Source organism: Salmo trutta, chromosome 20 (assembly GCF_901001165.1).
Source record: "Salmo trutta chromosome 20, fSalTru1.1, whole genome shotgun sequence".
Taxonomy (NCBI): domain Eukaryota; kingdom Metazoa; phylum Chordata; class Actinopteri; order Salmoniformes; family Salmonidae; genus Salmo; species Salmo trutta.
The window spans coordinates 8,644,044-8,670,312 of record NC_042976.1 but is presented as its reverse complement, the minus strand read 5'-3'; the positions used below and the strand labels follow the sequence as shown (position 1 = coordinate 8,670,312).

General features: G+C 44.1%; 1 protein-coding gene across 2 annotated transcripts in view; it reads left to right on the top strand.

The window, feature by feature from the left end:
* The window catches only part of LOC115155513 (glypican-6), a 154,892-nt gene extending 135,863 nt beyond the window's left edge, over nucleotides 1-19,029 (top strand). For both annotated transcript variants that reach the window (XM_029702179.1, XM_029702181.1), the window contains 3 exons: nucleotides 5,572-5,711; nucleotides 14,701-14,876; nucleotides 15,836-19,029. In XM_029702179.1, the coding sequence (XP_029558039.1) occupies nucleotides 5,572-5,711; nucleotides 14,701-14,876; nucleotides 15,836-16,053 (534 nt within the window). In that variant the 3' untranslated portion in view covers nucleotides 16,054-19,029. The remainder of the gene's footprint in view (nucleotides 1-5,571; nucleotides 5,712-14,700; nucleotides 14,877-15,835) is intronic.
* Nucleotides 19,030-26,269: the final 7,240 nt, after the last annotated feature.

Below are 26,269 nucleotides of genomic sequence, written 5' to 3'. Positions count from 1 at the left end.
AAAGCCAGTTAAATCTGGAGCCTTTTCATATTTTCATGTCTATGCCATTAAACTCCCATTAAACACATTAATTGCTTTTGTTTTACAGAACATAAAGCTAAAGCCCTCATTTATTGTCAAAGCTCTGTATTGCAGACTAGACAAATTTAATCTTTTATTTCCTGTTTCCACCATCCATCAACCCACACAGCCCCCTCGCCAACACAGCCCCCTCGCCACACAGGCCGTCGCCAAGAGAGGCCGTCGCCAACACAGCCCCCTCGCCAAGACAGCCCCTCGCCACACAGGCCCTCACCAAGACAGCCCCTCGCCAACACAGGCCCTCACCAACACAGCCCCTCGCCAACACAGCCCCTCGCCACACAGGCCCTCACCAACACAGCCCCTCGCCACACAGGCCCTCACCAAGACAGCCCCTCGTCAACACAGCCCCTCGCCAACACAGCCCCTCGCCAACACAGCCCCTCACCAAGACAGCCCCTCGCCACACAGGCCCTCACCAACACAGCCCCTCGCCAACACAGCCCCTCGCCACACAGGCCCTCACCAACACAGCCCCTCACCAAGACAGCCCCTCGCCACACAGGCCCTCGCCAACACAGCCCCTCACCAAGACAGCCCCTCGCCACACAGGCCCTCACCACACAGGCCCTCACCAACACAGCCCCTCGCCACACAGGCCCTCACCAACACAGCCCCTCACCAAGACAGCCTCCCAGTAGTTCTTTAGATGCACAGTACAGTACGTTCAGTTCTGTCAGAAGGGAATCGTGGTCCACTCAATATGGGGGAGGTGTCAGTACTGTGTCAATGTAATCTCTGTTTTTGTTTCAATTGGGATCACATGAGATCGATGTTTACCTCTCCGTGGTAACTCATATAGCTATATGACGCAGATATATAAACATTCAAAGTTTTAGAACACCTACTCATTCAAGGGTTTTTCTTTATTTTTACTATTTTCTACATTGTAGAATAATAGTGAAGACATAAACTATGAAATAACACATATGGGGAATCATGTAGTAACCAAAAAAGTGTTAAACAAATCAAAATATATTTTATATTTGAGATTCTTCAAATAGCCACCCTTTGACTTGATGACAACTTTGTACATATATTAGTATGTTGCTTGGTGTTTATGAGGATGTATTGTACAAAAAAATTATAACCTAATCACTATGGTGTGAATTACTGTCTGGTCAAAAGTAGTGCACTATATAGGCAATAGGGTACGATTTGGGACACATCCAGTGTATCCCCGAAGCGTGGTATCCTGGTGCAGTCAGTTGTGTGGTTTAGTTAATTAAATATGGCTAGTGATGTTAGTCCTCTGAGTGGAGTCCTGACCCCTCTGGGCAGCAGTATCAGAGCTGCTAAAGTGCTTTGGCATCCGTGTGACAGCATGAACACCTCAAAAGCAGTGGCGGCGACCCCACTGTAAGTACTGCACCTTTCATGTTCAACTATTGCAAACACCATGCTCTACCAACTGAGCCGCTCAGTTGGTAGAGCATGGTGTTTGCAATGCCAGGGTTGTGGGTTCGATTCCCACGAGGGGCCAGTACGGGGGAAATAAAACAAATGTATGAAATGGTACGAAATGTATGCATTCACTACTGTAAGTCCCTCTGGTTAAGAGCGTCTGCTAAATGACTAAAATGTAAAATGTAACTACAGGTTCACTACAATTTAACCTACAGCGTGACAGGTAATGGGAACACCCTGATGTTATCAGTTTTCCCTTCAGCTTTTGTGAAACACGTAAATCCAAACATTTTAATACAACATCCAGCTATTTCTATTTATTATAGATCCCTGTTAGTTCCTGCCAAGGCAGGAGCAACTCTTCCTGGGGTTTATTATGGATCCCCATTAGTTTCTGCAAAGGCAGCAGCTACTCTTCCTGGGGTCCAGCAATTTTAAGGCAATTTACTTCGGAGTTAAAACATTACACTTCCCTACACATTACTGCAACATATTTACAATACAAAATCCAAATGTGCGTATGTATAGAGTGCGTGTGTTAGCGTGTGTGTGCGCGCATGGGTCTGTGCCTGTATGTCTCTTCACAGTCCATGCTGTTCCATAAGGTGTAGTTTTATTTTTTTTAATTATCTGACTTTACTGCCTTCCTGAGTTATGTGATGTGGAATAATGTTTAATGTTGTCATGGCTCTATGTAGTACTGTGTTTTGGCCTTGGTGGCATGTCTTGTGGAGGTATGCATGGGTGTCTGAGCTGTGTGCTAGTCGCCTAAACAGACAGCTCGGTGCATTCAATACGTCAATACCTCTCACAAATAATGTGATAAAGTGAGCCAGGGGAGATTGACATGCATATTATTCATGTTGGATCTCCGTGTACATTTAAGGGCCAATTGTGCTGCTCTGTTCTGGGCCAATTGTAATTTGCGTATGTCCCTCTTTGTGGCACCTGGACAGTAGTCCAGGTGCCACAAAACTAGGGCCTGTAGGACTTGTTGTTTGATAGCAATGTCAAGAAGGCATGCTGTAGCAGCGCTTTATCACAGACAGACCTCTCCCCATCTTAGCTACCTTTGCATCAGTATGTTTTGACCATGACAGTTTACAATTCATGGTTACACCAAGCAGTTTAGTCTCCTCAACTTGTTAAATTTCCACATAATTCGGGTTTAGTGAATGATTTGTCCCAAATACAATGCTTTTAGTTTTAGAAATATTTAGGACTAACTTATTTCTTGCCACCCATTCTGAAACTGACTGCAGGGATTTCACTTGCTGTGGTAGCTGACGTGTACAGCGGTGAGTCTACATAGACACACAGGCTCTACTCCGAGACAGTGGTAGGTCATTAGTAAAGATTTAAAAAAAGTAAGGGGCCTAGACAGCCACCCTGGGGAATGCCTGACCCTACCTGGACAATGTTGGAGAGGCTTCCATTAAAGAACACACTCTGTGTTCTGTTAGACAGGTAACTCTTGGTCCACAGTAGAGTAGGGGATGTAAAGCCATAACACATATGTTTTTCTAGCAGCAGATTATGATCAATAATGTCAAAAGCTGCACTGAACTCTAACAAAACAGCTCGCACAATCATTTTATTATCAATTTACCTCTGGCAATCATCAGCCATTTGTGTAAGTGGTTAGATGTTAAATGCCCTTCCCTATAAGCATGCTGAAAATCTTTTGTTAATTGGTTTACTGTGAAATAGCATTGTATCTGGTCAAACACAAAAGTTTACTAAGGGTTGGTAACGGGCTGATTGGTCAGCTGTTTGAGGCAGTAAAAAGTGCTTTGCTGTTCTTGGGTAGCGGAATGACTTTTGCTTCCCTCCAGGCCTGAGGGCATAGTATTTCCTGTAGGCTTAGATTGAAGAGATGGCAAATGGGAGTGGCAATATCGTCCCTATTATCCTCAGTAATTTTTCATCCAAGTTGTCAGACCCAGGTGGCTTGTCATTGTTAATAGACAACAGTAATTTGTTCACCTCTTCCACACTCACTTTACGGAATTCAAAATTACAATGTTTGTCTTTCATAATTTGGTCAGTTATGCATGGATGTGTAGGTTCAGAATTTGTTGTTGTCATGCCTACATTTGCTAATCTTGCCAAGGAAAAAAAAATCATTCAAGTAGTTGGCAGTATCAGTGGGCTTTGTGATGAATGATGTTATCTAGCAAGTTATTGATTTCATGGACCTTGTTTTTTAGGCTACATATGTTTTTGTGTTTTTTTTGTGGGTAGATCAGCTTTAATATTGTGGATAGATTAGCTTCCATCAATGTAATTGTCTGCATCATTTCCAACCCCCATATATATATTTTTAAAACATATATATTTTCCTTTTATTTCCCCCCTAACTCCCTTAATTGGAGTAACCTAATAGACAACAACACTTAGGCGTCTACTTCCGCCTTATACATACTATATACATTTTATGGAGTGCATTTCACAATAGTTATCTTTTGTTTGTTTTTAATCCCATCTCTGAAGACCATCCAGTTTTGATTTCTATTTGCCATATATTCTTTACTGTGCTGTTTCACATAAATTCTGAACCTATATAAATTTTACAGACACAGTATATTTTACATTAGTTATCTTGTTGTTTTTAGTCCCACCCTTCAGCTCCACTCAAAACCTTCCATCTATCCCTGAACACCATCCAGTTTTGATTTTCTATTTGCCATATATTTTTAACTGTGCTGTTTCACAAATGTTCTGAACCTTTCTATTCTCATAGTTTCTGCAGATTGTAAATTAAAGGCTACATATGTTAATGTGGGCTACTTTTAGCACTTTTCTGCAATTCTTGATTGTTTTTATTGCTTTACTGGGAGGCTTATCAGAAGTAGACATGACAGTGATATTTATGTTTGAGCTGATAGTGCAGGGTTAGCTGCACACAGTGGACTTCCTACAAGGGCAAACCACCTCAAAGCTAACAGTATATCTCAGGTTCGTAGGTGATTGATTACTGCTGACAATAGCTATAGGATTGACATAAGCATTCAGGGGAGTTAGAGGGACATACATTAGGTTACTTACAATATGACTGACAACACCCCTGGGACAATGTACATTTGCAGCAGCACTACGACTAATCAGCGACACAATGGTAGGGATTATCTGAGCAGGGCTTGGGTCACAGATAAGTCATTGTCTCAACGCAGCCTTGAAATGTACGGACAGGATCCATGAGCCAAGATGATTTGGATGGACTCCGTTTCCAAAAGGTGTCAAAGTTATCTATAAAAGTTATGCCAACAGAGCTACAGTAGCCTTTTAGCCAGGTGTGTAATGCCAGTAGCCTGCTGAATCTTTCACAGCCGTGGCCCAGCGATGGTACCTGGTCTGAAATAATTGGCCGCTTTTTGGAATCTTTCAGAGCTAGAATCAGTTCTTTAAAATACATTTTCAGCAGTTCTGAGCTAGTCCTCCTAATGCCGTTTGACTCCACATGGACTGCGACAGCGTCAGCCCTAGCATCTTTTGTAGAACGGTAGGAAGCAGCCTTGTAATGTCCTTTACTTCTGCTCCAGGATAGCAAAGGGTTTTTGCCCTGGAAGCGAGATTTCTCACCATAGAGCTGCCAATGATGACAGCTGGTGAAATGGCTGAGGTCCTGTTGTTCTTTTGCCTTGAGTGGTTTAGAAGAACCCTCAAAGTTTATGGTGTAAGTCACTAAGCATGTTGTGGTTGTTATATAAATGTGTCTGAGGATGACTCTGTGGGGTGCTGGTCTGGACCATAGAGAGATACAATATTCTGTATCTATGGTCTGGACTAAGCTTTTCTCAGCATTAGCCTTTATCAGTTATTTATAGGGCACAGGTGAAATGCTCGAGCTCTGGGTGAAATTCATTTTTAAACATGTATCCTCTCAGAATGTACACTGACAATTTTACCATTCTTTTAGCTGCAATATATGTGTTCAATGGCATGATAAAGAGTCAAGTGTACACTGCAGTCTTTATCCCAATATGATGTACCCCTCCTTGATGAGTTTGTGGAACATAGCATCTCATCCTCAAGTCAATGTGATGTTAAATCTACCTACCTCTCCTTCTTTCACATGCTCAGGTGATTGACATCAAGGAGAAACTGAAGCTGTTCAAGAAGTTCTGGTCCAACCTGCCTGAGGACATCTGCAAGCCACACAGGGTGACAGCAGGGAATGCCACCGATGATGACCAGTGTTGGAATGGGCACACCAAGGGCAGGTAAGACTCGACTACAATAAGTGTTCGCACCCGAACACAGGCTGCTTACCCCAAACACTTGGGTTAACTAGCACTAAATTACTTCCACAATATGTCTGGTCCCTGAATTAAGAACCATTCTGATTATGTATTTTGCACTGGCCCAAATACGGCAGCTCGCTATTGGAGAGCCTTGACATTTCTGGCTGAGGCATTGCAAAACAAGTGGAAGACAAACACTGCTATGCACTCGAAAGTCCGAGGAGTTTGGAGACATAAAATCACCCGACCAAACTGAGTCTTATCAGATGCCTTCCCTGGTGAAGCCCTTTAAAGCTGAAATTCGCAGACTGTGGGCAACCCCACTTCTTCTGTTGTTTTTTTCACTTTGAAAGAAAACATAGGGGTTGAGCCCTGAGCAGAAAGAAGCATCATCCTCGGTTCTTGGATCTGAATCAGCTCGACCCCAAAAGAGGAAAACAGATAGTAAAAGGCTACTCCAATCCTGACTGATCCAGAATCCGGATAAACATTACATTGGGCATCCTTTTGAAAGGTTGGAAGAGTGACTAAGAAATGGCCAAAGTACTCCTGTTCTACATAACAAAATAATACTAATTGTTACTGCAATAGTACACGGTACAATGCTAAATAATATTCCCGTATACGCCCCACTGTATCCTGTACATATGCCAAACACATTTTGATTTTAATTTGATATCAGTAAATTATATTGAGAACGTATGGACCATTTATGAATTCAACCATCAATGCTCTGTTAACAACAGCTAAATGGCGGGGGATATTCATTCAGTCGTTCTGGTGGGTAGTTCACACTAGGTATCAGTGTTTGGGGTAATGCGTTACGACAGGGATGTCAAACTCATTCCATGGAGGGCCTAGTATCTGCTGGCTTTTGGTTTAAGACCTAGACAACCAGGTGAGGGGAGTCTCTTACTAATCAGTGACCTTAATTCATCAGTCAAGTACAAGGGAGGAGCGAAAACCCGCAGACACTCAGCCCTCTGTGGAACGAGTTTGACACGTGCATTACGTAATCAGATTACTTTTATGACTAACGCGTTACTTTTTCAAATTGGGTAATATTACTACGGTTACTTTGTCAAACAAACCGATCTCGACTTGTTTTTCGTCATTTAGTTCTCGAGCGAGCAGAGAAAGACTGTTTTAGAGAAATCTTATGACAGCTGCTGTCCATAGAAATGCATAGAGGGCACACACACCTCTGATCTTTGCAATTGATGGCTTCTGTGATGGCAAAGCCCATAGATGGCTCTCCCCCCATCTATTGGCAATTGTGCCCTCTATTACATCTCTATGAGTCCTACGTGTGTTATAACCAGAACTCACAGCTCTAAAGAAATATTTTGAATGAAAAGATGAGAAATATGCAGATGTTTGGCTGACAGTATAGTTTGGATTACCAAAAGTTTGGACATACCTACTCATTCAAGGGTTTTTCTTTATTTTTACTACTTTCTACATTGTAGAATAATAGTGAAGACATTAAAACTATGAAATAACACACATGAAATCATGTAGTAACAAAAACAGTGTTAAACAAATCAAAATATTTTTGAGATTCTTCAAAGTAGCCTTGATGACAGCTTTGCACACTCTTGGCATTCTCTCAACCAGCTTCATGAGGTAGTCACCTGGAATCCATTTCAATTAACAGGTGGGTTAAACGTTAATTTGTGGAATTTCTTTCCTTTTTAATGCATTTGGGCCAATCAGTTGTGTTGTGACAAGATAGGGGTGGTATACAGAAGAAAGCCCTTTTTGGTAAAAGACCAAGTCCATATTATGGTAAGAACAGCTCAAATAAGCAAAGAGAAACGGCAGTCCATCATTACATTAAGACATGAAGGTCAGTCAATCTGGAAAATGTCAAGAAGTTTGAACATTTCTTCAAGTGCAGTCGCAAAAACCGTCAAGCGCTATGATGAAACTGTCTCTTTTGACCCAGAGTTACCTTTGCTGCAGAGGATAAGTCCATTAGAGTAACCAACCTCAGAAATTGCAGCCCAAATAAATGCTTCACAGAGTTCAAGTAACAGATACATCTCAACATCAACTGTTCAGAGGAAACTATGTGAATCTATTGCAGCATAAATACTGGAGGCTGAGACAAGCGGGGTCGGGAGACACTATGGCCCCATCCGACGATACCCCCGGACTGGGCCAAACAGGCTGGATATAACCCCACCCACTTTGCCAAAGCACAGCCCCCACACCGCTAGAGGGATATCTTCAACCACCAACTTACTATCCTGTGACAAGGCCGAGTATAGCCTACGAAGATCTCCCCCATGGCACTCACCCAAGGGAGAGGTGCCAACCCGGACAGGAAGATCACGTCAGTGACTCAACCCACTCAAGTGGCGCACCCCTCCTAGGGACGGCATGGAAGAGCACCAGTAAGCCAGTGACTCAGCCCCTGTAATAGGGTTAGAGGCAGAGAATCCCAGTGGAGAGAGGGGAACCGGCCAAGCAGAGACAGCAAGGGTGGTTCGTCGCTCCGTTCACCTTCACACCCCTGGGCCAGACTACACTCAATCATAGGACCTACTGAAGAGATGAGTCTTCAATAAAGACTTAAAGGTCGAGACCGAGTCTGCGTCTCTCACATAGCTAGGCAGACCATTCCATAAAAATGGAGCTCTATAGGAGAAATCCCTGCCTCCAGCTGTTTGCTATGAAATTCTAGGGACAGTAAGGAGGTCTGCATCTTGTGATCGTAGTGTACATGTAGGTATGTACGGCAGGACCAAATCGGAAAGATAGGTAGGAGCAAGCCCATGTAATGCTTTGTAGGTTAGTATTAAAAGCTTGAAATCAGCCCTAGCCTTAACAGGAAGCCAGTGTAGAGAGGCTAGCACTGGAGTAATATGATAAATTTTTTTGGTTCTAGTCAAGATTCTAGCAGCCGTGCTTAGCACTAACTGAAGTTTATTTAGTCCTTTATCCGGGTAGCCGGAAAGTAGAGCATTGCAGTAGTCTAACCTAGAAGTGACAAAAGCATGGATACATTTTTCAGCATCATTTTGGCCAGAAAGTTTTGGATTTTTGCAATGTTATGTAGATAGAAAAAGCTGTCCTTGGAACAGTCTTGATATGTTTGTCAAGAGAGATATCAGGATTCAGAGTAACGCTGAGGTCCTTCACAGTTTTATTTGAGACGACTGAATAACCATCAAGATTAATTGTCAGATTCAACAGAAAATATCTTTGTTTCTTGGGACCTAGAACTAACATCTCTGTTTTGTCCGAGTTTAAAGTAGAACACTTGCCGCCATCCACTTCCTTATGTCCGAAACACAGGCTTCCAGGGAGGGCAATTTTGGGGCTTCACCATGTTTCATCGATTTGTACAGCTGTGTGTCGTATGCATAGCAGTGAAAGTTAACATTTTGTTTCCGAATGACATCACCAAGAGGTAAAATATATAGTGAAAACAATAGTGGTCCTAAAACGTAGCCTTGTGGAACACCGAAATGTACAGTTGATTTGTCAGAGGACAAACCATCCACAGAGACAAACTGATGTCTTTCCGACAGATAAGATCTAAACCAGGCCAGAATTTGTCCGTGTAGACCAATTTGGGTTTCCAATCTCTCCAAAAAAATGTGGTGATTGATGGTATCAAAAGCAGCACTAAGGTCTCGGAGCACGAGGACAGATGCAGAGCCTCGGTCTGACGCCATTAAAAGGTAATTTATTTTATATTTTCTGGGTCAAAGTTTGGCTTTTTCAGGAGAGGCTTTATTACTGCCACTTTTAGTGAGTTTGGTACACATCTGGTGGATAGAGAGCCGTTTATTATTTTCAACATAGGAGTGCCAAGCACAGGAAGCAGCTCTTTCAGTAGTTTAGTTGGAACAGGGTCCAGTATGCAGCTTGAAGGTTTAGAGGCCATGATTATTTTCATCAACATGTCAAGAGATATAGTATTAAAAAACCTGAGTGTCTCCCTTGATCCCAAGACCTGGCAGTGTTGTGCAGACTCAGTTTTAGAAACTTTAGAGTGTTTCCTATCCAAATCTACTAATTATATGCATATTCTAGTTTCTGGGCAGGAGTAGTAACCAGATTAAATCGGGTACGTTTTTTATCCGGCTGTGAAAATACTGCCCCCTATACCACAACAGGTTAACTGATTTTTGTAATCTGACATCCTTGGGTAGGTGGATGGAGTCTGAAAGGGCATCTAGGAATCTTTGGGTTGTCCAAGAATGTTTAACACTGCTTTTGATGATCCTTGGTTGGGGTCTGAGCAGATTATTTGTTGCGATTGCAAACGTAATAAAATGGTGGTCCGATAGTCCAGGATTATGAGGAAAAACATTAAGATCCACAACATTTATTCCACGGGACAAAACTAGGTCCAGAGTATGACTGTGGCAGTGAGTAGGTTCGGAGACATGTTGGACAAAACCCACTGAGTCGATGATGGCTCCAAAAACCTTTTGGACTGGGTCTGTGGACTTTTCCATGTGTATATTAAAGGTACCTAAAAATTGAATATTATCTGCCACGACTACAAGGTCTGATAGGAATTCAGGGAACTCCGTGAGGAATGCTGTATATGGCCCAGGAGGCCTGTAAACAGTAGCTATAAAAAGTGATTGAGTAGGCTGCATAGATTTTTTACATTTACATTTTTAGTCATTTAGCAGACGCTCTTATCCAGAGCGACTTACAGTAGTGAATGCATACATTTCATACATTTTTTGTTTTTGTTTTTTTGTACTGGCCCCCCGTGGGAATCGAACCCACAACCCTGGCGTTGCACACACCATGCTCTACCAACTGAGCTCAAAAGACGAAAATGCAGTCGTTTTTTAAATTTTTTTGTAAATTGAAATTTGCTATCGTGAATGTTAGCAACACCTCCGCATTTGCGGGATGCACGGGGGATATGGTCACTAGTTGAGATAGTTTTGGATAAGTTGGACTGCAGAGTGAAGGAAAAGCAGCCAACAAGTGCTCAGCATATGTGGGAACTCATTCAAGACTGTTGGAAAAGCATTCCAGGTGAAGCTGGTTGAAACAATGCCAAGAGTATGCAAAGCTTTCATCAAGGCAAAGGGTGGCTACTTTGAAGAATCTCAAAATATAAAATATTGTTTAACACTTTTTTGATTACTACATGATTCCATAGGTGTTATTTCATAGTTTTGATATCTTCACTATTATTCTACAATGTAGACAATAGTCAAAATAAAGAAAAACCCTTGAATGAGTAAGTGTGTCCAAACCTTTGACTGGTACTGTATATGGCTAATTAAGGAGCCCACATGATAGCGCAGCACTTGCATACTAGTACAGGAAAGCAGCGGCACAGATGAAAGGAGAAACTAGTGATCAAACCTCTGTTAGTAAGAAGCGTATGTTTGGTAGAGCGTGCACGGCTCGCCTTGCTCTCTCCAGCAGATTTTTGATTTCATGAAGGTAATGCAAAGTAATATAACGCGTTATTTTCCACACAAAGTTCTATTATAAAGTAACACGTTACTTTTGTTAAATGTAACGAGTAATATATAACTTTTTCAAGTAACTAATCCCAACACTGCTATGTAGGAATCAGTGCTGTATATAGGCAGGCAATGTGCTGAAAAGGCAAACATAGCTAACTATTTAGGTCGATTTAGCAACCCTATCATTATTGAATCATCAAGCATAATAAAAAATCAGTGTTAGGGTTTGCACCACAACTTGTACAGCCCCAGGTTCCCTCTAAATCAGATTGTCTTCACCAGTATCTCCCTGAGAAATGCATGTTTCTGTGATGTTACTGTACCAGATTTAATAGCTAATGCACTTTTTTGGGGTGGTCCTGGGCCTGAAATGCTGTTTACCACCCACCCAGCTAGCTAGCATTATAATCTACAAACCAAACCCACTAACGTTGTGATGTTAACAATCTGCATATCAGGCTTTAGCTAGTTGAAATAAAGACATTTGGCCATCTTGTGGAGTGTATGCAGTGTAGCTACATGATGTAGCTATCGTTAGATTCGTTTGAGTACAAAACAGTCAGAATACACAGGACGTTAGCTTGCTAGCTAAGTAGCCATGTTAGCTAGCTTGAACTTTACACACACTAAGGTTAGCAGCTAACTTAGCAAGTAGACTAAAAACAATCTAACACTTACCTACCAGTCCATGAGAATGGTGGCAGTTTCAGCTTCACACTTCTAACCTTTCAATGCTCGCCACCTTTCAACATGAATTTCAATGTTTATCTCGTTTCTGGATTGAGCAGTCTTTATTTCTCTTCTTTTTCTCTTATGGGGTTGTTGATTCAGATCCAAGAACCGAGAAGGATGATGCTTGTTACTGTCGACATTTTCTGAAAACATTGTACCTTCTACCAGGACAGTTCATCTGCAAACAAGTTAACTAGCTTGTTGGCTTTGTCTGCTCTGTGTTTGTTTCTGGCAGCTGTAGCTTGCAAGTGACTTTCCCTTCCTCTCAAGCTCCGGAGCCATGCTCCAGCTGGGTTGTTTGAGTAGGCAGGGTTAATGCAAATGCACACCTTTCCCAGAAGGTCAGCCCAAGGCAGCTCAGGGCTCAACTAAAGACAAACCTTGCCCAGAAGGCCAGCCCAAGGCGGCTCAGGGCTCAACCAAAGACACACCTTGCCCAGAAGGCCAGCCCAAGGTGGCTCAGGGCTCAACCAAAGACACACCTTGCCCAGAAGGCCAGCCCAAGGCGGCTCAGGGCTCAACCAAAGACACACCTTGCCCAGAAGGCCAGCCCAAGCCAGCTCAGGGCTCAACCACCATATTTTCATTCAAAGTAAAAAAAAACAGAGTGTCATCGATGGGTAGCAGATTCCATCTTTAATGTTGGTTTTAATTTGCTTTGATGTCTTTTTATAACCAGCATAATGCCTCGTTGCTGGAATTAATTTCATTAGCAGCCAAAATGTTTGAAAACTGAAGTTAAATTCTGCTTTGTCCCAAAAGGAAAGACTAATAAACTACTGTTATTCCAAAGTCATAATACAACTTGTACGTTTATGTGCATATTACTTAGTGACCTTGGGACTTTAAGGTTCTATCTGCGCAAAGCATAGTTCTGAGATATTGAGAATCAATGTTTTTACATCCCAGATCTCGAAACTGTTTTGTAGTGAATTCTTATTTCATAACCCATTAAGGTTCTCACTTTAAAGTTACTTAAAGTACAGAGTATCAAACTCCTGAGATGCTTGTAAATCAGTTTTTTTAGGAGGGTGCAATCACAGATACAACCTTATGGCTCTGAAATGTCAATCTGTGTTCAGCCATAAGGTTCTTTCTGACAATTGTTCAGTTTTTAAGACTACTGCAGCTATTTGAATGCATTACTGATAGAATAACACTGTTTTACTAAGATAGAGTCCGAACACATCATCAAATACATTAAGCCATGTATTATGATCATCAGACAAATTACTATCATCACTGAACAATGATGTGACAACATTTACTTTAAGATTTCTGACCGCATTGTTATTTTGCTTCCGTGCCATTATTGCTGGCAAGACTAGCCTAGACCATACTTAGAGGGACATGGCAAAGACGAGTTCGGATTGGTCTGTCGATATTTGTTCAGGCTTGTAATTGAATTACAGATATAACCTTATAGTGCCAAGTTCAAATGGGTTTATTCAGATCCAACTTTCTAGTTTTTCCATTTGTTTCACTTAAAATGTTTTTTTTTTCGAAAGTCTAACTTCACAGACATATGAAGAACCATCTAAAGATCAATTATATGCGACTAACTCATTTACATAAAAATTCAGATATAACAGTATAGTCCCAAGGACTGGACTTGCAGGCTGACTTCACTTGAGTAATATTAATAACATTGCTAATTTCTGTTTCTCATTCAGTCATTATGAATGTAATATTTAGTTGTGTCCTATGTGTATGATAATTACATAGAGGTTGCATTTATCTTAGCGTTCTTGAATTGTGATCTCTTCACAGTCTTTCTTGATATGCCAGGTTGTCTAGGTGCGGAAACATACTTCCCCTACTGGTTATCCTTCGGGTTTGAACACCCAAAGGTTGAGATACAAACATAACTGAAGATGCTGAAGGCACTGTTACCATGTAAACAATTGTTGGTTTTGTTGCCTGACCAATATAACCTGTGATAGGTTGTGTGGGTGTTCTAAATAGATTGTCAGACAGATGTTTAGAAAGCATATTATTATGTCGTATTTTTTATTTTTTTGCATTAGTAAAACAGATTTTTGTAACAGCTCATGTCTTGTTTGAGAGTTTAGGTTTTTATCAGGTTTTAGTTGAAATAAGATTTTTTTTAAAGGTATACCTCTTGGTGTGTTGTTACCTGAAGCTGTCCGACTGTTTCAGAGCAGCACGGACTGGTGGATGTGGGGAAACATTACACAGCCTTGGAATGGTGGCACTGGTGACTGAGTTGTGAAATAATAAATAGGAAGTGACCCCTGTAACAATTTCCCTGGAGAAATATCTTCAAAGTGTGTCAAAACATCCCAAGACAAGTGCCTTTCAAGAGCTCACTCTACTCACCCTGGTCACCCCTGACAGACCTGTGCTATTCCAGCCTGTCAGAAGGAGAGCAGAGGACAAAAATAACACTGTAGAGCGTTACATGGTGGGTCCAGCCTTTGTCTCTGTCCTGTCTTATCCAACTGGAGGGTGCAGAGCCCACAGCCTCAGTTCCGGAGAATTCTGTTTGACAGACACAGCATGCAGGGGAGGCCAGACCAGACTATAATGAGGCTGTCGAGTGTCATTAACTGCTCTGCCATTACTCTCATTCACCCGAAGTCTCTGTGTTGCACCAATGTTCCACATGAAATGTTCTACTAATTGCCTAACAAATTGGTGTTTGCCTCGGTGTGCAGAAGACATGATTTCTTTAAAAAACAGTTGCATTGGTAACTATGGGAACTCTTTTTAATATGTATGAAATGAAAAGGAATGGTTATTGTCTGGCCTGGCAGGTATTTCCCAGAGGTTCTGAAAGACGGATTGACCAATCAGGTGAATAACCCTGAGGTGGGCGTAGACATCACCAGGCCGGACACGTTCATTCGCCAGCAGATCATGGCTCTGAGAGTGATGACAAACAAGTTAAAAAATGCCTACAATGGCAATGATATCTACTTTCAAGACTCAAGTAAGTAACACTCCACATATACAGTGCATTCGGAAAGTATTCAGACCTCTTGACTTTTTCCACATTTTGTTACATTAGAGCCTTATTCTAAAATGGATGAAATAGTTTTTTTTTCATCATCAATCTACACACAATACCCAATAATGACAAAGCAAAAACAGGTTTTTATGAAAAAAATCTAATTCAGTAAAAATTTTAAACGGAAATATCACATTTACATAAGTATTCAGACCCTTTACGCAGTACTTTGTTGAAGCACCTTTGGCAGCGATTACAGCCTGTAATGTAACAAAATGTGGAAAAAGTCAAGGGGTCTAAATACTTTCCGAGTGCACTGTGTATATACAGTACCAGCCAAAAGTTTAGACACACCGACTCATTCAAGGTTTTTTAAATATTTTACAAATTTCTACATCAAAACTATGAAATAACACATATGGAATCATGTAGTAACTAAAAAAGTGTATAACAAATCAAAATATATTTTAGATTTTAGATTGTTCAAGAGTGTGATGACAGCTTTGCCAAGAGTGTGCAAAGCTGTCAAGGCAAAGGGTGGCTACTTTGAAGAATCTCAAATATGATATATATTTTGATTTGTTTAACACCTTTTTGGTTACTACATGATTCCATATGTTTTACGTCATAGTTTTGATGTCTTCACTGTTATTCTACAATGTAGAAAATAGTAAAAATAAAGAAAAACCCTTGAATGAGTAGGTGATCTAAAACTTTTGACTGGTGCTGTATACATATATATTATATTATTAAACTTTTTCATATTCAAAATCTGCAATAATTTTTTCTGTATTCATGTTTTCATTTTAACATTGAAAGTGTATTTTATATCAATAGTCTCTGTCAGTTGCGCTTTCTGTTATTTGTTCTCTGTCAGTTCCTCTCTCTGTATATCTATGGACTGCTCATTGTGTTCTGTGTGTTCCTGTGCTGTTGTCCAGGCGACGAGGGCAGTGGCTCGGGCAGTGGCAGCGGCTGCACGGAGGCCTGCGTCACTGAGTTTGACTTTGCCAGCACCGAGGCCCCGGTGGTGGGAGCGGACCGGAGCGGGAGTGGCCCGATGGAGGATTCAGCAGCAGCCACACACCCTGCCCCCTCAGCAGCCCTGCTGGCCAGCCTGGCCCTTTCAGCCCTGGCACTGCACAGACTATGGAGATAATGCTGGGGGAACTCACCCAACGTGGACAGTAGGATCTCTCTCTACGCTGTGTTTTTCTAGCCAAACAGACTGGAGCTACAGTCAAGCAGACAGTATTCAGGCAGCCTTGGCCTTTCAGATAGATAGAGGGGTCTACTCTGCTCTGGAGACAGCAGTCATGCATCCTGGTTCCCCTTTCCTCCTCCCAAAGAGTGTCTGGTTGTTGATTCCATCCTTAGGCAGGGCTTCACATGACTGCCGTCACTCCAAGATAGAAACAGATGATCTCCTGTTAAACATTGTTCAAGAATTACTTTTGTCCGGCACAAGGCAGATGTTATTAGGTCTCCATGAGAAAAAGCCCTTGCACTTTTGGTCCTATTTTATTTTTTATTTTTTTCAATGCTATAGAAGGTTATTATGTTTTATCACTGTGAGTATGTGGAGAGGTTACACCTAGTGGTGACCAGGAGTCACAGCTAGAACACGTTTACTATGGTTTACTGTTATACCACATTATACTATGAGGTGATCTCAGTTGACAGGTCTTTTACTTGTTGACAGGTTAGAAGTGCGTTTCTTCATTCAAATAACAAACCTCAGACGACCCCAAAATCATATAAAAAAAAAATAGAAACAGTACGGCTGTCACAATAATTGTTGGTTTCTACCTTGTTTCCTCTGCTTTAAATAGTATTGATTACATCTACATTGACAGTAAATAATACCAATGAAACATGTTTGTTGTTAATGTTAATCAGGTAAAGTAAGATATTCTATTACCAGTGTTGGGGAAGCTACTCTGAAAATATAGTTTATCAAGCTACCAATTACTTCACTCTGGAAGAAGTTAAGCTACACAAAAGCTACCCTAATAATGTTAACGCTAATATTACAAAATATATATATATATATATTAGTTAACTAAAGTTACTTTTAAAAAAGTATTTCACTACATCCAAACTACTTCAAAAATGAATGATCATATGCAAATCTGAAATGTCATAGACTACAAATTGCATCTTTGGGATAAAATGTTAACGGAATGTGTAATTTTGTCTATTAAACACAAACACAATGTTCCAAGTGAGAATTAGTCAGGTCTGATGCCGAAAAAAAAAAAGAAAGGAAATTATTTCCTACCCGTATCTTGCAAAAACAAAAGTAATGTGTAATTCCAGTAGTTAGCTACACTGCTACATGGTAAAACAGTAGTGTAGTTCCAGTAGTTAGCTACACTGCTACATGGTAAAACAGTAGTGTAGTTCCAGTAGTTAGCTACATTGCTACATGGCTAACAAGTCATTAACTACTGAAAACACAACCTAGATTAGAATGTAGTTCAACTACCACCAATCTACTGCAAAATGTAGTTAAATTACTAGTTGAACTACATGTAGTTCACTACTCCTCAACACTGTGTATTGCTCATATCTGATATGAGTTTCTACCATTTACTGCGTTCTATTATTTTGAGTGCAAATGTTATCATATCACAAAGAACCTCATCAGAAATATTGCTTTATGTTCTATGGTGATATCCACTACGTATTTTCTAATCATTGAAAAGAGTAAGAGAATGGTCAAACGTGCAAACTATCGGCCTGCATTTATTGGTGGGAGGTTATTGGTGGGAGGTTATTGAAGGTTTACATTCATTTAGTCCCTTTTAAGTGTCACTATTTTTTATATCCTCCGATATGAACCTTTACCTGATAACTCAGGATTGATATGTTTTTAATTATGTTTTTAATGTTAATTCAACTTTAACTGCACATGCTTAACTTCATAAGAATACTGCATGTTCATCTGCCTTGCAAAGGGTTTTCATTACCAACAATGTGATGTCTTGAACTTCCCATCTGTCATTATAAAGGCAAATTTAGATACAGGAAGACACCTTGTTCTAACAATTCTAGCAAGCCCTTCTCGTGTACAGTACACGTAACATTGATTCAAACCAGACTGTCTGCATTCATTCATTCATTACTAAAAACAATAAATAATGACTGAGGATCAACAAGATGACGTGCCAAATTGTAGTAGGTTAAAAGCACATTGAAGGCTAAAAATGCAGAACACCTGAAAAAAGGACCCTGAATTTATCTCCGGCGCCTGAGGGGTTCTGTCTGCGGTGACAGGCTCAATGCCGACCACAGACACCTGTGAAATTAGAATTATAGGAGGTAGAGAGTGTCTGGACAGGGTTGAATGCTCCAGTGAGGATAGGCAGTAGAGCATGCCTACAGAGACTAGGAAGAGGATCGGTATTACTGAAAGGAGAGTTCTGTATTCCCCCCCTTCAAACGCTAGCCAACAAAACCAGTCTGTGTTCGGTGTTCTCAGAGGGCCAGCCGGTCAACTCAGTAAACCACAAAAGGCCAGCTAAGCTTACATAACAAGGGAGTTAGGATTATATTAAAATCCTTCAGCTTTTATCATGGTCTCTTAATGGACTCAGTGCAGTATATAAATTGTGTGAGCTTGCTTCGTTGCCTCTTGATAAACCAGTATTAGTGTTCATCTTGTATGAATGTAAGGCAAAATTATGATGTGCAAAATTATGGAGAACAAAACATTTTGTCCCTTTGTCAGTGTGTCCTTAAAATAAGATTCTTTAATATGAATAATTATCTTGCAGGATGCTGTTTTTTATTTTGTGTATCATTGCACTTTTAATGGTAATATATTTGCAATATTTTGTCTTGAAAATTGATGTTTATGGATCAGCAAATTAATGTCAAACAAATGTTTCAGAAACATTATTCATCAACATTTCATACAATCAAATGCATTCTATTGTAACAAAAAGAAGATCATGATGACATCTGTTGCTTAGAATTGGAAAACCGATTCAAGCCAATAAGGTTGATGATCTAGTTAACATAAAGACCGTACGAACAAAAATGCCTTACAGTTTTTTAATGCAATTAAAATGGTTGCATCTGTGTTTTGTTACTCTTTCTTGCAAATAAATATTTATTAAAAAGATGGTAACAGCTTTGCAATTTGATGACTTACATTTGTAATTTCAAGAAAAAAATGATTGAAATGCATAATACAAAAAAATGAAGTATGTTATAACGGATGCTTCTGTTAGGGAAAAAACACAGGATAACGTCAATCTTATGGGTTATAATGAGATTTAGGTAACAATATCCTATTATTAAATCATTTTAAATTTGTATCTTTATTTAACTAGGAAAGTCAGTTAAGAACAAATTCTTATATGATGGCCTAGGAACAGTGGGCAGAACAACAGATTTTTACCTTGTCAGCTTGGGGATTCAATCTTTCAACTTTGCGGGTACTGGCCCAACGCTCTAACCACTAGGCTACCTGCCGCCCCAAAATCATCAGGGTAGGGTAGGTACAAGGATAAGCGAAGCACTGTAAACATTGTACTGTAAATTCCCATCAATAATGTCTTGTATGACAGGGTGCGAGCAAGTTCAAGTTTCTATCATGAATAACAGCTAAAGCATGAAAATATATGAATCACATATACACAGGAGTTCTACTTTACAGTGCTATCGGCAGGTTTCACATTGTTCCTGGTTACTTTACAGTGTTATCTGCAGGTTTTACATTGTTCATCGTAACTTTACAGTGCTATCTGCAGATTTTACATTGTTCCTGGTTACTTTACAGTGCTATCTGCAGGTTTTACATTGTTCCTGGTTACTTTACAGTGCTATCTGCAGCTTTCACATTGTTCCTGGTTACTTTACAGTGTTATCTGCAGGTTTTACATCATTCCTGGTTACTTTACAGTGCTATCTGCAGGTTTTACATTGTTCCTGGTTACTTTACAGTGCTACCTGCAGCTTTCACATTGTTCCTGGTTACTTTACAGTGTTATCTGCAGGTTTCACATTGTTCCTGGTTACTTTACAGTGCTATCTGCAGGTTTCATATTGTTCCTGGTTACTTTACAGTGTTATCTGCAGGTTTTACATTGTTCATCGTAACTTTACAGTGCTATCTGCAGGTTTTACATTGTTCCTGGTTACTTTACAGTGCTATCTGCAGGTTTCACATTGTTCCTGGTGTCACGAGCGTCTAGGACCAGTGGATATATGAAATCAGGAGCAGGAGACAGAGGGCCGGAGCAACTGAGTTTTAATAGGCAATACCAGTCGCAATAGCCGTTGGGCACAGGGCGAGTGGCGAAGTCCGCCAGGAGAAAACACTTTTCTCAAAAAAAAAGGAAATCAAAGAAGCGCACAAAAAAAAAAAACAGCGCGCGGGGCGCAGCCCGGCAATATAATGACTTCCTAAATCGGATATAACACAACTGTCCTTCATGAACAAACGAACAATCCCGCACGAGAACCCCAACTGAAAATACACATTAAATAACCCCCCACTAATGAAAAACACAAAACAGGTGCGGGATCGACAGACAAAACCAACAGACACAGAAACAACGATCGGTGGCAGCTAATAGGCCGGCGACGACGACCGGCGAGCGCCGCCCGACCGAGGAGGGGCGCCACCTTCGTTAGATACTGTGACAGTACCCCTCCCCTGACGCGCGGCTGGAGCCGCGCGCCGACGCCGGCCTCGGGGACGGCCCGGAGGGCGAGGCGCCGGCCGATCCGGACGGCGACGGTGGAATTCTTGTAGCATCGGTGGATCTAGAATGTCCGCCGCCGGAACCCAGCACCTCTCCTCCGGACCGTACCCCTCCCAGTCCACGAGGTACTGCAGGCCCCCTACCCGACGTCGGGAGTCCAGGATGGTTCGGACTGTGTACGCCGGGGCCCCCCCGATGTCCAGGGGGGGCAGGGGGACCTCCAGCACCTCATCGTCCTGTAGTGGACCAGCTACCACCGGCCTGAGGAGAGACACATGAAACGAGGGGTTAATGCGGTAATATGTAGGGAGTTGTAACCTGTAACACACCTCGTTTATCCTCCTCAGGACTTTGAACGGCCCCACAAACCGCGGACCCAGCTTCCGGCAGGGCAGGCGGAGGGGCAGGTTCCGCGTCGAGAGCCAGACTCTGTCCCCCGGATTATACACGGGGGCGTCACTGCGGTGGCGGTCAGCGCTCTCCTTGTGGCGTTCAACAGCTCTCCTTAGGCATTCCTGGACACCATTCCAGGTCGCCTGAGAGCGCTCCACCCATGCCTCCACCGCAGGAGCCTCCGTCTGGCTCTGTTGCCATGGCACCAGGACCGGCTGATATCCCAAGACCACCTGGAAGGGTGACAGGTTGGTAGAGGAGTGGCGCTGAGAGTTCTGGGCCATCTCGGCCCATGGCACGAACTGCGCCCACTCCCCTGGCCGGTCCTGGCAATATGACCGCAGAAACCTGCCCACCTCCTGGTTGAGGCGTTCTACCTGCCCATTACTCTCGGGGTGGAAACCCGAGGTCAGGCTGACCGAGACCCCCAGCCTCTCCATAAACGATCTCCACACCCTGGACGTGAACTGGGGACCCCGATCAGATACGATGTCCTCGGGCACCCCATAGTGCCGGAAGACATGGGTGAACAGGGCCTCCGCGGTCTGCAGGGCCGTAGGAAGACCGGGCAAAGGGAGCAGACGGCAGGACTTAGAGAACCTGTCCAGAACGACCAGGATCGCCGTATTCCCCTGGGACGGCGGGAGATCCGTGAGGAAATCCACCGAGAGGTGAGACCAAGGTCGCTGCGGAACAGGGAGGGGCTGTAATTTCCCTCGAGGCAGGTGCCTAGGAGCCTTGCACTGAGCGCACACCGAACAGGAAGAGACATAACGCCGAACATCCTCAGTCAAGGTGGGCCACCAGTACCTTCCCTTCAGGCCCCGCACTGTCCGTTCCACCCCAGGATGACCCGAGGAGGGTAGAGTGTGGGACCATCGGATCAGTCGATCGCGAACACCAAGCGGAACGTATTTCAGACCCACGGGACACTGCGGTGGAGTGGGTTCTGACCGACCTGCCCGCTCGATGTCCGCATCCACCTCCCATACCACCGGCGCCACCAGACAGGAGGCGGGAAGTATGGGAGTAGGATCGATGGTCCGCTCCTCGGTGTCGTAGAGACGCGACAGTGCGTCAGCCTTCCGGTTCCGGGAACCTGGAATGTACGAGAGAGTGAAGTTAAACCTCGTAAAAAACATGGCCCACCTTGCCTGACGGGGATTAAGCCTCCTCGCTGCCCGGATATACTCCAGGTTACGGTGGTCGGTCCAGATGAGAAAAGGGTGACGTGCCCCCTCAAGCCAATGTCTCCACACCGTCAAAGCCCTGACCACAGCTAACAGCTCCCGGTCCCCCACATCATAGTTGCGCTCCGCCGGGCTCAGCTTCTTAGAAAAGAAGGCACATGGGCGGAGCTTCGGAGGAACGCCCGAGCGCTGCGATAGCACAGCTCCTACCCCAGCCTCGGACGCGTCCACCTCCACTATGAATGGCAAAGAGGGGTCCGGGTGCGCCAGGACAGGTGCGTTGGTAAACAGAGCCTTCAGACGAAGGAAGGCTCTGTCCGCCTCTGCTGACCATCGTAGCCGCACCGGCCCCCCCTTCAACAGTGAGGTAATGGGAGCCGCCACCTGACCAAAACCCCGGATAAACCTCCGATAATAATTAGCGAACCCCAAGAACCGCTGTACCTCCTTCACAGTGGCTGGGGTTGGCCAATTACGCACAGCCGTCATGCGGGCACACTCCACCTCCACCCCCGAGGTGGAAATGCGATATCCTAGAAATGAGACGGCTCTTTTGAAGAACTCACATTTCTCTGCCTTGACGTATAGGTTATGCTCCAGCAGCCGCCCAAGCACTTTACGCACCAGGGACACATGCTCGGCGCGTGTGGCGGAGCAAATCAGGATGTCATCGATGTACACCACCACACCCTGCCCGAGCATGTCCCGAAGGACCTCGTCCACAAAGGATTGGAAGACAGCGGGAGCGTTCTTTAACCCATACGGCATGACGAGGTACTCATAATGGCCCGATGTGGTACTAAATGCGGTTTTCCACTCGTCTCCATCTCGGATACGCACCAGGTTATATGCGCTCCTGAGATCTAATTTCGTGAAGAAGCGCGCCCCGTGAAATGACTCCACTGCCGTAGCAATGAGAGGTAGTGGGTAACTGAAACCCACTGTGATAGCATTTAGACCTCTATAGTCAATGCACGGGCGCAGACCTCCCTCCTTCTTCTTCACGAAAAAGAAGCTCGAGGAGACGGGGGATTTAGAGGGCCGAATGTATCCCTGTCTCAAGGACTCAGTGACGTATGTATCCATAGCCACTGTCTCCTCCTGAGACAGAGGATACACGTGACTCCTAGGAAGAACCGCGTCGGCCTGGAGGTTTATCGCACAATCCCCTCGTCGATGGGGTGGTAATAGAGTCGCCTTCGTCTTACTGAAGGCGATAGCCAAATCGGCATACTCTGAGGGAATGTGCACGGTGGAGACTTGGTCTGGACTCTCCACCGTAGTCGCACCGATGGAAACTCCTATGCACCTACCTGAGCACTCCCTCGACCACCCCGTCAGAGCCCTCTGTCTCCACGAAATCTGAGGGTTGTGCGTAGCCAGCCAGGGGATTCCCAGTACCACCGGAAACGCTGGGGAGTCAATGAGGAACAGGCTGATACGCTCCTCATGACCCCCCCACGTCTGCATCACCAGTGGCACTGTGACCTCCCCTACCTGGCCTGACCCTAGCGGTCGACTATCTAAGGCGTGCACGGGGAAGGGGTGGTCCAGCTGAACCAGGGGAATCCCTAACCTCTTAGCTAACCCAAGGTCCATAAAACTCCCAGCTGCACCTGAATCGACTAGTGCCTTATACTGGAAGTGAGGGGAAAAATCTGGAAAACAAACCGAGGTGTACATGTGGTCGACAGGGGGCTCTGGGTGTGGCTGGTGCGGACTCACCTGGGGTTTCGAAGTAGTGCTCTGCCTGCCCTCCGAACTCCCGGGGGGATCACTCCAGCACCGGTCCACAGTGTGTCCTCTGCGTCCACATCGGGTGCAGGAGAGACCCCCCCCTCCGGTCCTCCTCGACGCAGCCCCCCCTATCTCCATGGGCTGTGGAGCGGGGGAACTGGGAGGCGGAACGAACAGGCCCCGACTGGAACGTCCCCGGGAAGCCAGCAGGTTGTCCAGTCTAATGGACAAGTCCACCAGTTGGTCGAGGGTGGAGGCGTTGTCCCTACAGGCCAGCTCCCGGCGGACGTCCTCGCGAAGGCTACACCTATAGTGGTCTATCAAGGCCCGCTCGTTCCACCCCGATCCAGCGGCGAGAGTCCGGAATTCTAGGGCGAAATCCTGAGCGCTCCTCGTCTCCTGTCTCAAATGGAATAACCGCTCACCCGCCGCCCTGCCCTCCGGGGGATGATCGAAAACCGCCCGGAAGCGGCGGGTGAACTCTGGGTAGTCGCCCCGAGCCGAGTCTGGGCCATCCCAGACCGCATTGGCCCATTCTAGGGCTCGACCCGTGAGACAGGAGACGAGGACGCTCACCCTCTCTTCGTCGGAGGGGGGGGGGGGTGGACGGTCGCCAGGTAGAGTTCCAATTGGAGCAAGAACCCCTTGCACCCAGCGGCCGTCCCATCGAACTCCCGGGGAGGAGTAATCCGGATACCACCGGCGCCCGCTTCAGGGGGTGTGTGTAGGGGCGCAGGGTGAGGGACCGGAGCTGGTCCAGCTGGGGAGGCACCTCTCTCCCAATTCTCCAACCTGGCCAACACCTGGTCCATGGCCGAGCCTAGGCGGTGGAGGAGGCTGGCGTGTTGAGACACCTGCTCAGCCATGGACGGCGCTTCTGCTCCTGCTGATTCCATTTTATAGGTGCGGGATTCTGTCACGAGCGTCTAGGACCAGTGGATATATGAAATCAGGAGCAGGAGACAGAGGGCCGGAGCAACTGAGTTTTAATAGGCAATACCAGTCGCAATAGCCGTTGGGCACAGGGCGAGTGGCGAAGTCCGCCAGGAGAAAACACTTTTCTCAAAAAAAAAAGGAAATCAAAGAAGCGCACAAAAAAAACAAACAGCGCGCGGGGCGCAGCCCGGCAATATAATGACTTCCTAAATCGGATATAACACAACTGTCCTTCATGAACAAACGAACAATCCCGCACGAGAACCCCAACTGAAAATACACATTAAATAACCCCCCACTAATGAAAAACACAAAACAGGTGCGGGATCGACAGACAAAACCAACAGACACAGAAACAACGATCGGTGGCAGCTAATAGGCCGGCGACGACGACCGGCGAGCGCCGCCCGACCGAGGAGGGGCGCCACCTTCGTTAGATACTGTGACACCTGGTTACTTTACAGTGGTATCTGCAGATTTCACATTGTTCCTGGTTACTTTACAGTGCTATCTGCAGGTTTTACATCGTTCCTGATTACTTTACTGTGCTATCTGCAGGTTTTACATTGTTCCTGGTTACTTTACAGTGTTATCTGCAGGTTTTACATCATTCCTGGTTACTTTACAGTGCTATCTGCAGGTTTTACATTGTTCCTGGTTACTTTACAGTGCTACCTGCAGCTTTCACATTGTTCCTGGCTACTTTACAGTGTTATCTGCAGGTTTCACATTGTTCCTGGTTACTTTACAGTGCTATCTGCAGGTTTCATATTGTTCCTGGTTACTTTACAGTGTTATCTGCAGGTTTTACATTGTTCATCGTAACTTTACAGTGCTATCTGCAGGTTTTACATTGTTCCTGGTTACTTTACAGTGCTATCTGCAGGTTTCACATTGTTCCTGGTTACTTTACAGTGCTATCTGCAGGTTTTACATCGTTCCTGGTTACTTTACAGTGCTATCTGCAGGTTTTACATTGTTCCTGGTTACTTTACAGTGTTATCCATGGACTTATTTTGGACCTAAGCTTGTCGCCTGCCTTCCTGCCTTTGGGACAACGACTCCCATTGTTAGGGCGGAGACATGAGTGTCTCGTCATTATATACAGATCTCTGGTTGCAGTCAAATTTCTTTACAGGGAGGAAAGCATGATGCTCGTTAATTTGCACGTCCAATGTAATTTAAGTGGTAATGATAAGTCAATCCATCAGTTTGGCTAATTATTGTTTTCTGACACATTCATTTGTTTTCTTTTGCGCGTTTCACATAGCCAGCCACGCATAGTGTTGCTGCATAGTAGGCTATTTACTGTGTGTTGACTGACAACTGAACAGCAAAGCGATAACTGGTTTATAAATGATGTCGAACTAACTGAAGGAAGTCAATCTCCTATAATCAAATC